Genomic DNA, 10,873 nt, shown 5'->3' with positions numbered 1-10,873 from the left:
AGCACATAGAGTATTCTAACAAATTCCAATTCATGTATGGCTCTCTCAAAAGGTGTGTACAGCAAGGATTATTGTGGTAAACTAACAAGCAAAGACGCAAATAATACAAGACGCTCCAAGCAAAACACATATCATGTGGTGAATAAAAATATAGCTCCAAGTAAATTACCGATGGAAGTGGACGAAAGAGGGGATGCCTTCCGGGGCATCCCCAAGCTTTGACTTTTTGGTGTCCTTGGATTATCTTGGGGGTGCCATGGGCATCCCCAAGCTTAGGCTCTTGCCACTCCTTGTTCCATAATCCATCAAAAGAATTCACCCAAAACTTGAGAACTTCACAACACAAAACTCAACAGAAATCTCGTGAGCTCCGTTAGAGAAAGAAAACAAAAGACTACTTCAAGGTACTGTAATGAACTAATTCTTTATTTATATTCGTGTTAAACCTACCGTATTCCAACTTCTCTATGGATTATAAACTATTTTACTAGCCATAGATTCATCAAAATAAGCAAACAACACACGTAAAACAGAATCTGTCAAAAACAGAACAGTCTGTAGAAATCTATAACTAACGCAAACTTTTGGAACTCTGAAAATTCTACCAAAATAGGAAGTCCTGAAATTTTTTTTTATTAAACATCAACAAAAATAATCAACGAAAAACCACGTTCCTGTGATTTAACATAACTATATTCGTGAGCGCAAAGTTTCTGTTTTTCAGCAGAATCAAATAAACTATCATCGTAGGTTATCCTATAGGTTCTACTTGGCACAAACATTAATTAAAAGATAAAACCACATCCAAACAGAAGCTAGATAGATTATTTATTCCTAAACAGAAGCAAAAACAAAAAACACAAAATAAAATTGGGTTGCCTCCCAACAAGCGCTATCGTTTAACACCCCTAGCTAGGCATAAAAGCGAGGATAGATCTAGGTATTGCCATCTTTGGTAGGCAATCCATAAGTGGCTCTCATGATAGATTCATATGGTAATTTTATTTTCTTTCTAGGTAAGTGTTCCATACCCTTCTTTAAGGGAAATTGGAATCTAATATTCCCTTCCTTCATATCAATAATTGCACCAATCGTTCTAAGGAAAGGTCTACCAAGAATAATAGGACATGAAGGATTGCAATTTATATCAAGAACGATAAAATCTACGGGCACATAATTCCTATTTGCAACAATAAGAACATCATTAATTCTTCCCATAGGTTTTTTAATAGTGGAATCCGCAAGATGCAAGTTTAGAGAGCAATCATCAAAATCACGGAAATCTAGCAAATCACACAAAGCTTTGGGAATAGTAGAGACACTAGCACCCAAATCACACAAAGCATGAAACTCATAATCTTTAATTTTAATTTTAATAGTAGGATCCCACTCATCATAGAGTTTCTAGGGATAGAGACTTTCAACTCAAGTCTTTCTTCATAAGATTGCATCAAAGCATCAACAATGTGTTCGGTAAAGGCCTTATTTTGACTATAAGCATGAGGAGAATCTAACACGGATTGCAACAAGGAAATACAACCAATCAAAGAGCAATTTTCATAATTAAATTCCTTGAGATCCAAAATAGTGGGTTTAGCAACATCTAAGTTTTTATTTCTTTCTATCCCACTTTCATCAATTTCATCATCAAGATCTAGAAACTCCGAATTCTTAGAACGCCTTCTAGGTAAAGGAAGATCATATTCAGTTTCATCAAGATTCATATTGCAAAACAAAGATTTAATGGGGGACACATCAATAACTTTTAGATCTTCATCTTGATTTTCATAGGAGTTGGAAGAACACGCTTTAATAAAGGCATCTTTGGAAGCACGCATCCTAGCGGTTCTTTCCTTGCACTCATCAATGGAAATTCTCATGGCTTTGAGAGACTCATTGATATCATGCTTAGGAGGAATAGATCTAAGCTTTAAAGAATCAATTTCAAGAGAAATTCTATCAACGTTCCTAGCCAAATCATCAACTTTAAGCAATTTCTCTTCAAGCAAAGCATTAAAATTCTTTTGTGAATTCATAAACTCTTTAACACTACTCTCAAATTCAGGGGGCATCTTATTAAAATTTGCATAAGAGTTGTTGTAGGAATTTCCATAATTATTAGAAGGATTACTAGGATAAGGCCTAGGATTAAAATTCCCTCTATACGCGTTGTTTCCAAAACTATTCCTACCAACAAAATTCACATCCATAGATTCATTATTATTAAGAAGAGCAATCGGAGTACTAAGGAAATCATTATTATTGGTATTCGAGAAATCACACAATTTGGTATTATCTTGCGCCATGGCAACAAGTAATCAATCACACAAGCAAGCAGAAAGGCAACGGGAAAAGGCAAACGGAAAAGAGAGGAGGAGATTGGGAAAGAGAGGGCGAATAAAACGGCAAGGGTGAAGTGGGGGAGAGGAAAACGAGAGGCAAATGGCAAATAATGTAATGCGAGAGATAGGGATTGCGATGGGTACTTGGTATTGTTGACTTGCTTGCGTGAGCCTCCCCGGCAATGGCGCCAGAAATTCTTCTTGCTACCTCTTGAGCACTGTGTTGGATTTCCCCGAAGAGGAGAGGATGATGCAGCAAAGTAGCGTAAGTATTTCCCTCAGTTCTTGAGAACCAAGGTATCAATCCAGTAGGAGACCACACACAAGTCCCTCGTACCTACACAAAACGATAGCAACTTGCAACCAACGCGATTAGAGGTTGTCAATCCCTTCACGGTCACTTACGAAAGTGAGATCTGATAGAGATGATAAATAATATTTTTGGTATTTTTGATAGATAGATGCAAAGTGAAAAGTAAAAGGCAAAGTAAAAGCAAAGCAAGTAAATAAAGTGATAGAGATTGATATGATGAGAATAGACCCGGGGGCCATAGGTTTCACTAGTGGCTTCTCTCAAGAGCATAAGTATTCTACGGTGGGTGAACAAATTACTGTTGAGCAATTGACAGAATTGAGCATAGTTATGAGTATATCTAGGCAATGATCATGTATATAGGCATCACGTCCAAGACAAGTAGATCGAAATGATTCTGCATCTACTATTATTACTCCACTCATCGACCGCTATCCAGCATGCATCTAGAGTATTAAGTAAAAACAGAGTAACGCCTTAAGCAAGATGACATGATGTAGAGGGATAAATTCATGCAATATGATAAAACCCCCATCTTGTTATCCTCGATGGCAACAATACAATACGTGCCTTGCAACCCTTTCTGTCACTGGGTAAGGACACCGCAAGATTGAACCCAAAGCTAAGCACTTCTCCCATTGCAAGAACTACCAATCTAGTTGGCCAAACCAAAAAGGATAATTCAAAGAGACTTGCAAAGATAACTCAATCATACATAAAAGAATTCAGAGAAGAATCAAATATTTTCCATAGATAATACTGGATCATAAACCCACAATTCATCGGTCTCAACAAACACACCGCAAAAAAAAGATTACATCGAATAGATCTCCACAAGAGAGGGGGAGAACATTGTATTGAGATCCAAAAAGAGAGAAGAAGCCATCTAGCTACTAGCTATGGACCAGAAGGTCTGAAGTAAACTACTCACACTTCATCGGAGGGGCTATGGTGTTGATGTAGAAGCCCTCCGTGGTGGATGCCCCCTCCGGCGGAGCTCCGGAACAGGCCCAAAGATGGGATCTCGTGGATACAGAAGGTTGCGGCGGTGGAATTAGGTTTTTGGCTCCTGTTCTGATCATTTGGGGATACGTAGGTATATATAGGAGGAAGGAGTACGTCGGTGGAGCGTCAGGGGGCCCACGAGGTAGGGGGCGCGCCTAGGGGGGTGGCGCCCTCCACCCTCGTGACCGCCTCTGGCACTTCTTGGAGCAGGGTCCAAGTCTCTTGGATCACGTTCGGTTGGAAAATCACGTCCCCGAAGGTTTCATTCCGTTTGGACTCCGTTTGATATTCCGTTTCTTTGAAACACTGAAATAGGCAAAAACAACAATTCTGGGCTGGGCCTCTGGTTAATAGGTTAGCCCCCAAAAATAATATAAAAGTGGAAAATAAAGCCCAATATAGTCCAAAACAATAGATAAAGTAGCATGGAGCAATCAAAAATTATAGATACGTTGGAGATGTATCACCTTTACACCAGGAGCAAAACCACTTAGACATCGACCTTACAAAACATTCTCCTTTTTCAGTGTTTCTTGCAAGAATGATGTGGACTTTAGAAAGAGAAAATGAGACCGAAAGAAAAATAAAAATCCTGATTGTCATGATGGCATTTGTAGTGTTGTAGGTGTATCAGTATTAGCCAATCCACATTGCATGTGTTTGTTTCTCATCGAAATGTTTCATGGCTAACTAATATTGTAGTAAATAGGAGCAACTGTCTCCATAACTATTTAGTCAGCATGCATTATGAGGTAAGTCATTTACATAATTTTACACTCTATTACACCATGTTGTCCATGCAGACCCAGAGAATGCTTGGACTCATGTGGACTTGGAGTAATCCCTCTGAAGATAAAGCCATTCCTAGAGTTCCACAATTGCCTTGGAATTAGGACAATATCCATGGAGAAAGGTAGTTGCATCGTATCTCCAAGATGATCCCAGTCAAAAGAGACAAGTTGTGGCAGATATATCTCCAACAAAGTTTAGCGAAATCACGATGGAAGAAAAGACGATCCCTGGTTTTGAAGACATACAATCATATATACAAACACATGCCTCTATGAAGAAGCTCTTTTTTTTGAACCATGCAGGAAGACTGCATGTATTATATTAAAGAGAGAGGCAGAAATACACGACCAACGTCCATCAGAGTTACAACAAGGACAACCTAAACTACTGCAAACAAAAATATCCAAAACCCTAACCACCAAAACTGTCTACAAAAACCGCAAAACCGAACGAAACTAATGTAATACAAAATGACCTAGACTTGCTTCTGCTCATTGCACCACGTCAAAATTAATTTGATTGATGATTCCTTGAAGCAGTGTGTGCGAATTTTCAAAAATTCTGCCATTTCTTTCCCTCCATATACTCCATATAATTAGTGGTACCATAGTGTTCAAGGAATTCCTTCTGGGTTCATGGACTCTATTTCTGGCCTCTTGCCACCAATCCCGAAGATCAGGAGCATTTTGAGGGATGGCCTCACTCAGATTTGCCCGAAGAAGCATTGTACTCCAAATGATGGTTACCACACTGCAACCCATGAAGAGATGATGAACTGATTCTTGCGCAAATGTTGCACAAACAACATGCAGCATTATGAGGCAAATCACGCTTAGCTAGACGGCCCGCTATCCAGACACACCCCTTGACGACCAACTAGAGAAAGAGCTTGCATTTTAAAGGAGCCCAAGACTTCCAAATGGTGCAAGCAGTACTACACATAACTGATGCGGCAAAGTGTACTTTATAAACAGATTTTGCCGAGTAGGTACCTTCAGAATTCCACGACCAAATCCATTTGTCTTCAGCACCATGTATGATTTGAACTTCAGAAATCACCTCCCATAAGCTTAAGACCCGATGGAAAATGCGACTATTTATTTTCACCTTTATGTCATTGATCCATACTGCACTAGTCATTGCTTCTGCTACTGTTCTTCTCTCCCTGACGACCGGAGGCTCGGAACTGAAAACATCTGGTGCGATATCTTCTACTGTGGCGCCGTTGATCCATTTATCAGTCCAGAAGAAACATCTATTTCTATTGCCTAACTCAACACGAGCAGCAGCATTGAGTAGACACCTTTCATGGCTTTCCAAAGGGTTTAGTAAGATGCTCCATGCACGATTATTTGATGTGCGTGCCTTCCAAGCCCACCACAACTGAAGCGCGGAGTTCATGATCTTTAGGTCCAGAATGCCTAGTCCTCCGCTCTCTTTCAGACGACAAACTTGTTTCCAAGTTAGCAAGCAGTTCCCGCCATTTACCACATACGGGCATTTCTAAAGGAATGCTCTGCGGATTTTGTCAATGGCCTTGAACACCCATGGCGGAGGGTCAAGGGACATTAAGTGAAAAATTGGAATGGATCTTTCTCAATAGCAGTTCTCTAGTGTTCATGAAGAAGCTCTTTCTTAGTAGCAGTTCTCTAGTGTTTAGCCTGTCATTGATTAGAAACCATTTTTTTAAAAAGAAAACCTATGCTTCAATTGAGAGCATGCCTTCCATAGCCAAGAGATGGCAGGGATAGTGTGACATTCTGAAGTAAGGACTTTGTAGCCATTTGCCAAAGTATATGTGAAAGTGCAACTATCCCTGGGTGGTTTTGGTAATTCCTAACAATATATAGCTCATTGAGCTAATGCCACTTCAAGATAAATATTTCAGGAAAGCTCAATGATTGGCATGGCATGGATGAGAAAAGTGGATCCCTCAAAATGCTAAGGACAAAAGGATTGGCTCAAGCTCAAAGCACAAGACTCTACATTTTCTATTTTAGTGATCCAAGATCACATTGAGTCTATAGGAAAAGCCAATACTATCAAGGAGGGATGAGGTGTTGCTTAATGGCTTGCTTGCTCAAAGTGCTTAGTGATATGCTCCAAAGCCCTCAACTACTTTCTCATATCCACATATGACCCAAACCAAAAGTCCAACTCGGCCCCACCGATTCTTTCTATCCGGCGCCATCGAGTTCAGATGTCATAGCCACTGCCACAAACCCTAGGCAAATCGGTCTCACTGATAGGGATCTCGGTCTCACCGAGATGGGATTGTAATCTCTCTGTTTCCCTTCGTAACGTTTCGGTCAAACCGAGATGAGCGATCGGTCCCACCGAGACTGCAATGCAAACTCTCTGTTTTTTTTTCGTAACATTTTGGTCTAACCGAGATGAGCGAATCGGTCCCACCGAGTTTGCCTGACCAACTCTCTGGTTAGCTTATTACCAAAATTGGTCTCATCGAGTTTGTGTAATCGGTCTCACCGAGATTACGTTATGCCCTAACCCTAACCATATCGGTCCTACCGAGTTGCATGTCGATCACACTGAAAATCCTAACGGTCACATTATTTGCTAGATCGGTGTGACCGAGTTTGACGATTCGGTCCCACCGAGATTGGCAAGTTGTGTGTAACGGTTAGATTTTGTGTGGAGGCTATATATACCCCTCCACCCATTCTTCATTCATGGAGAGAGCCATCAGAACGTGCCTACACTTCCAACATGCATTTTCTGAGAGAGAACCACCTACTCATGTGTTGAGACCAAAATATTCCATTCCTACCATATGAATCTTGATTTCTAGCCTTCCCCAAGTTGCTTTTCACTCAAATCTTCTTTCCACCAAATCCAAATTCTGTGAGAGAGAGTTGAGTGTTGGGGAGACTATCATTTGAAGCACAAGAGCAAGGAGTTCATCATCAACACACCATTTGTTACTTCTTGGAGAGTGGTGTCTCCTAGATTGGCTAGGTGTCACTTGGGAGCCTCCGACAAGATTGTGGAGTTGAACCAAGGAGTTTGTAAGGGCAAGGAGATCGCCTACTTCGTGAAGATCTACCCTAGTGAGGCAAGTCCTTCGTGGGCGACAGCCATGGTGGGATAGACAAGGTTGCTTCTTCGTGGACCCTTCGTGGGTGGAGCCCTTCGTGGACTCGCGCAACTGTTACCTTTCGTGGGTTGAAGTCTCCATCAATGTGGATGTACGATAGCACCATCTATCGAAACCACGATAAAAACATCCGTGTCTCCTATTGCGTTTGCACTCTCCAAACCCTTCCCTTTACATTTTTGCAAGTTGCATGCTTTACTTTCCGTTGCTCATATACTCTTTGCATGCTTGCTTGAGTTGTGTTAAGATTGTTTGACTTGTGCTAAGTTGCTAAAATCTGCCAAGAACTAAAATTGGAAAAATGCTAGATTTTTATTTGGTCAAGTAGTCTAATCACCCCACCTCTAGACATACTTTCGATCCTACAATATGACTTAGCACCAGTAAGGTATTGCCACATGTCAGGATGGTCCTCTAGGAATTTTATAGCAAGATCAACATGTCTTGAGATTGGGCAAAAGCTGCCGCTGAAAGAGACAGTTGAAAGATGAAGGATGACTTTCTATTCCGAGGTAGTATTACCTTTTAAGATTTACTTCTTCCATATCATTAATATAAAACGTTTTTGCAGTTGAATTTGAACTGCAACCTTATACCATGATACAGAGGTAGTAATAGTCTTGAATGATCCTAATTGAGTTGCTTTATAATTTTAAAGGTGAGGTGAATCAACTGGAGCCACCCAGCTACCGTCCGGCACGAGCTGTTAGTTGTCCCATGCATTGTGTTGGCATCGCTGCAACGTTTGGTGTCAGCCTCTTCGGAAGATGGTTCCAGAGCTGCATGCTCCCCATAGCATGTTACGGCACAAGCTCACGTACACGTACGGCCTCGATCAATGTACGCACACACACATATACTTGTAACACGCAAGGCTTCTCTGTTTGGTTAAATCACCACCACACACGTATGCATACACATTTACACCCTGCGTGCAGATCGTACGTACGTTTCATCACAGTCGTCGGCGTTAATTCAGCGCGACGCCAGCCCCGCGCTTCTTGTCCTCGAACGCCGGCGGCAGCAGCTGCTCAAACTTCTCCATGAACGCCACCCACTCCTCGCCACCCAGCTCCCCGAACGACACGCGCTTCGGCGAGTGGGTGTCGATGGAGTCCACGGCCTTCTTGCAGAGGGCCTCGAGCGCGCTCAGTCCCTCCTCCGCCGACGAGAACTCGCGGGTCATCATGTCGCCAATGTCAGCCAGGCAGAGCCCAGCCGCGGCCGCGCGCTTGAGGAAGACGGTGCACACGGTGAGGATCCGGATGGCCGGCTCCGTCAGGGACGGGAGCTCTTCCCGGAGCATCTCGGCGTCCTTGAAAGGGTCCAGCGACGCGATGTAGTCGAGCTCGGCGCCGGAGAATGGTCGCGACGACTGCGGCCAGTGCAGCCATTCGAAGTATGGGTCGTCGAGCTTCTCCGGGAGGCAGAGGCCGTGGTCGATCGGCACGAGCTCCAGCGGCGCCGCCGACGTGCTGCCGTCCACGGCGCAGCCGCTGGTGGGCGGATTCTTGACGAGGATGTTGCCGGCGTGGCGGTCGACATTGAGGAGGCGCACGTCGAGGATTCCGACACGGTGCACGGAGGTCACGGAGAACCTAGATGGGCCGAGCTCGCCGGCGTCGTAGTGGTGCGCCACGAAGCGCTGGATGGACGCCACGGTTGTCTCCATCTCGGGGCGGGATATCTTGATCAGCGCAGTGGGCGCGACGCTGGCGAACCCGTCGTGGTCGAGGAGGTACGCGGCCACCTCCCGCAGCACGGCCTTGCTCTCGTAGCCGCCTCCGCCGTTGGTCGATGGAGAAGACGTCGCGTCGTCGAGCGGCTTGATCACCGCTACGTGCTCGCCGGAGCGGCCGTCCTTGAGCAGCAAAGCCCCGCCGAGGCCGCTCTGCGCTGGCACAAGCCGCGTCCCTGACGCGATGGCTCCCGCGGCCTCCGCGATGAGCTCGTGCACGCCGCGGGCGTGACGACCCGCGACGATCTCCACGCGGGGCATCTTCTTGTCGTCGTGGGCGTCGTCAGAGGCGGGTTCGGCCACGGTGGTGAAGCACGGGGAGGAGAGACACCGGCGCTGCGGTGACAGGGCATTCCGTTCCTGATTGTCGCGTTCGAGCAGCGAGCGGTCGAGCTGGGTGACGGAGTGCGGACGGTAGTGCCGGCCGCGGACGGCGGGCGGCTTGAGGTCGTGGCAGTGGCCGACCGCAATCGCCATCAGGTGATGGTGGTGGCAGTAGCCCGTGGCAAACGGCCGGCTACTCACAGATTCGATCCATGCATGAAACCAACTTCCTCAGATCATAGTATAAGGTGCATGTGCACTGTAAATAAATTACTAAATCAATGGCGACCGGAGACACAAACGACGTACCTCGGTTTGTGTTTCTGGCTTGTTACAACATGTCAATCGAGAGCTAGCTAGCTACTACATCCAGGTCGAGTCAGTAGCAGCCGTCGCAGCCGGGAAGGGACGACAGTGACGACGGCTGGGCGGCGACGGCGGGGGCAGGCGAAGGCATTGGCAGTGCGGAATTGATTTGATACTCTTTTCCTCCACGATCAGGGTAGAAGAGCCGTACCGAATGGATCGATCAAGGCAGCGTGCAGAGGGAGAAGGGGCGTGTGCTGCGCTTCCCCCGCCGGCCGGCCGGCCACCACCACCCACACCGTCGCTCGCCGCCGCCCTCTCCCGGCCTGATCTTTGATTGCTACCTCAAAGTGTTAGTTGTACACGAATCTACGCAGCTTTAGTTAATCCTTGTTCCTTCCCCTTCCTTTCTAATCTTCCCCTTCCCTCCGCTGCGTCTGGGGAAAGGAAAGGAAAGAGAAGGAGCTCTATTTTTGCAACCCCGGGGAAGCCATGGCGAAGTATATAGATCGACCATCGTGCTGTTGCGTTTCTGTTTCGGCCATGGCTAAATTTGGCTCTGGGTTACCCTGCCTGGCCCGTACGAGCTACCCAAGCCACGGACACGCCGGCGGCACAACCGTTGTGAGGGTTGGAACTTGGAAGGTCGACGTCGCGAGTCGATTGGCGGCGGGAGCCGGGAAGCCTGTGGTATGCCGGATCTTGTGGAAAGTTCTACAAGTTCTGAAGTATACTACGCTAACCTTCTTCTGTTACCATTTTAACCGGCTAATCAAGGTTGATTCTAACGGGTGGCTAGGACTCATCTAGATGTGACATAACTATGTCACATCTAAGTATGACATCACACAACATCAGAAAAATAATTTAAAAATATTTTATACAAATCTTGAAGCCCCTAATTATGTGATGAACTACTTAGATATGACATCCTTAAA

The 10,873-nt window shown here is 45.1% G+C and overlaps 1 protein-coding gene across 2 annotated transcripts; it reads right to left on the bottom strand.

The window, feature by feature from the left end:
* Positions 1-8,192: 8,192 nt before the first annotated feature.
* LOC123065338 (phosphatidylinositol 4-kinase gamma 1) lies at positions 8,193-10,447 on the bottom strand. 2 transcript variants are annotated; one of them, XM_044488660.1, is made up of 2 exons: positions 9,939-10,447; positions 8,193-9,855 (listed from the first exon to the last, which is right to left on the bottom strand). In XM_044488660.1, exon 2 carries the CDS (start codon positions 9,780-9,782, stop codon positions 8,538-8,540), a length of 1,245 nt encoding a protein of 414 aa, XP_044344595.1. In that variant the 5' UTR covers positions 9,783-9,855; positions 9,939-10,447; the 3' UTR covers positions 8,193-8,537. The 2 variants fall into 2 exon arrangements, with proteins under 2 accessions (XP_044344595.1, XP_044344594.1); XM_044488659.1 differs by having other exon boundaries at positions 8,193-9,822; positions 9,939-10,446.
* Positions 10,448-10,873: the final 426 nt, after the last annotated feature.

The sequence above is a fragment of the Triticum aestivum genome, chromosome 3B (genome assembly GCF_018294505.1).
Source record: "Triticum aestivum cultivar Chinese Spring chromosome 3B, IWGSC CS RefSeq v2.1, whole genome shotgun sequence".
NCBI lineage: Eukaryota > Viridiplantae > Streptophyta > Magnoliopsida > Poales > Poaceae > Triticum > Triticum aestivum.
Note: the sequence above shows the minus strand (reverse complement) of the source record. Positions and strands in the feature narration are given on the sequence as shown.

What these genes read in the sequence shown, in the direction of transcription:
- LOC123065338 (XM_044488660.1), bottom strand. Translation starts at nt 9,782, where the DNA reads ATGGCGATTGCGGTCGGCCACTGCCACGACCTCAAGCCGCCCGCCGTC.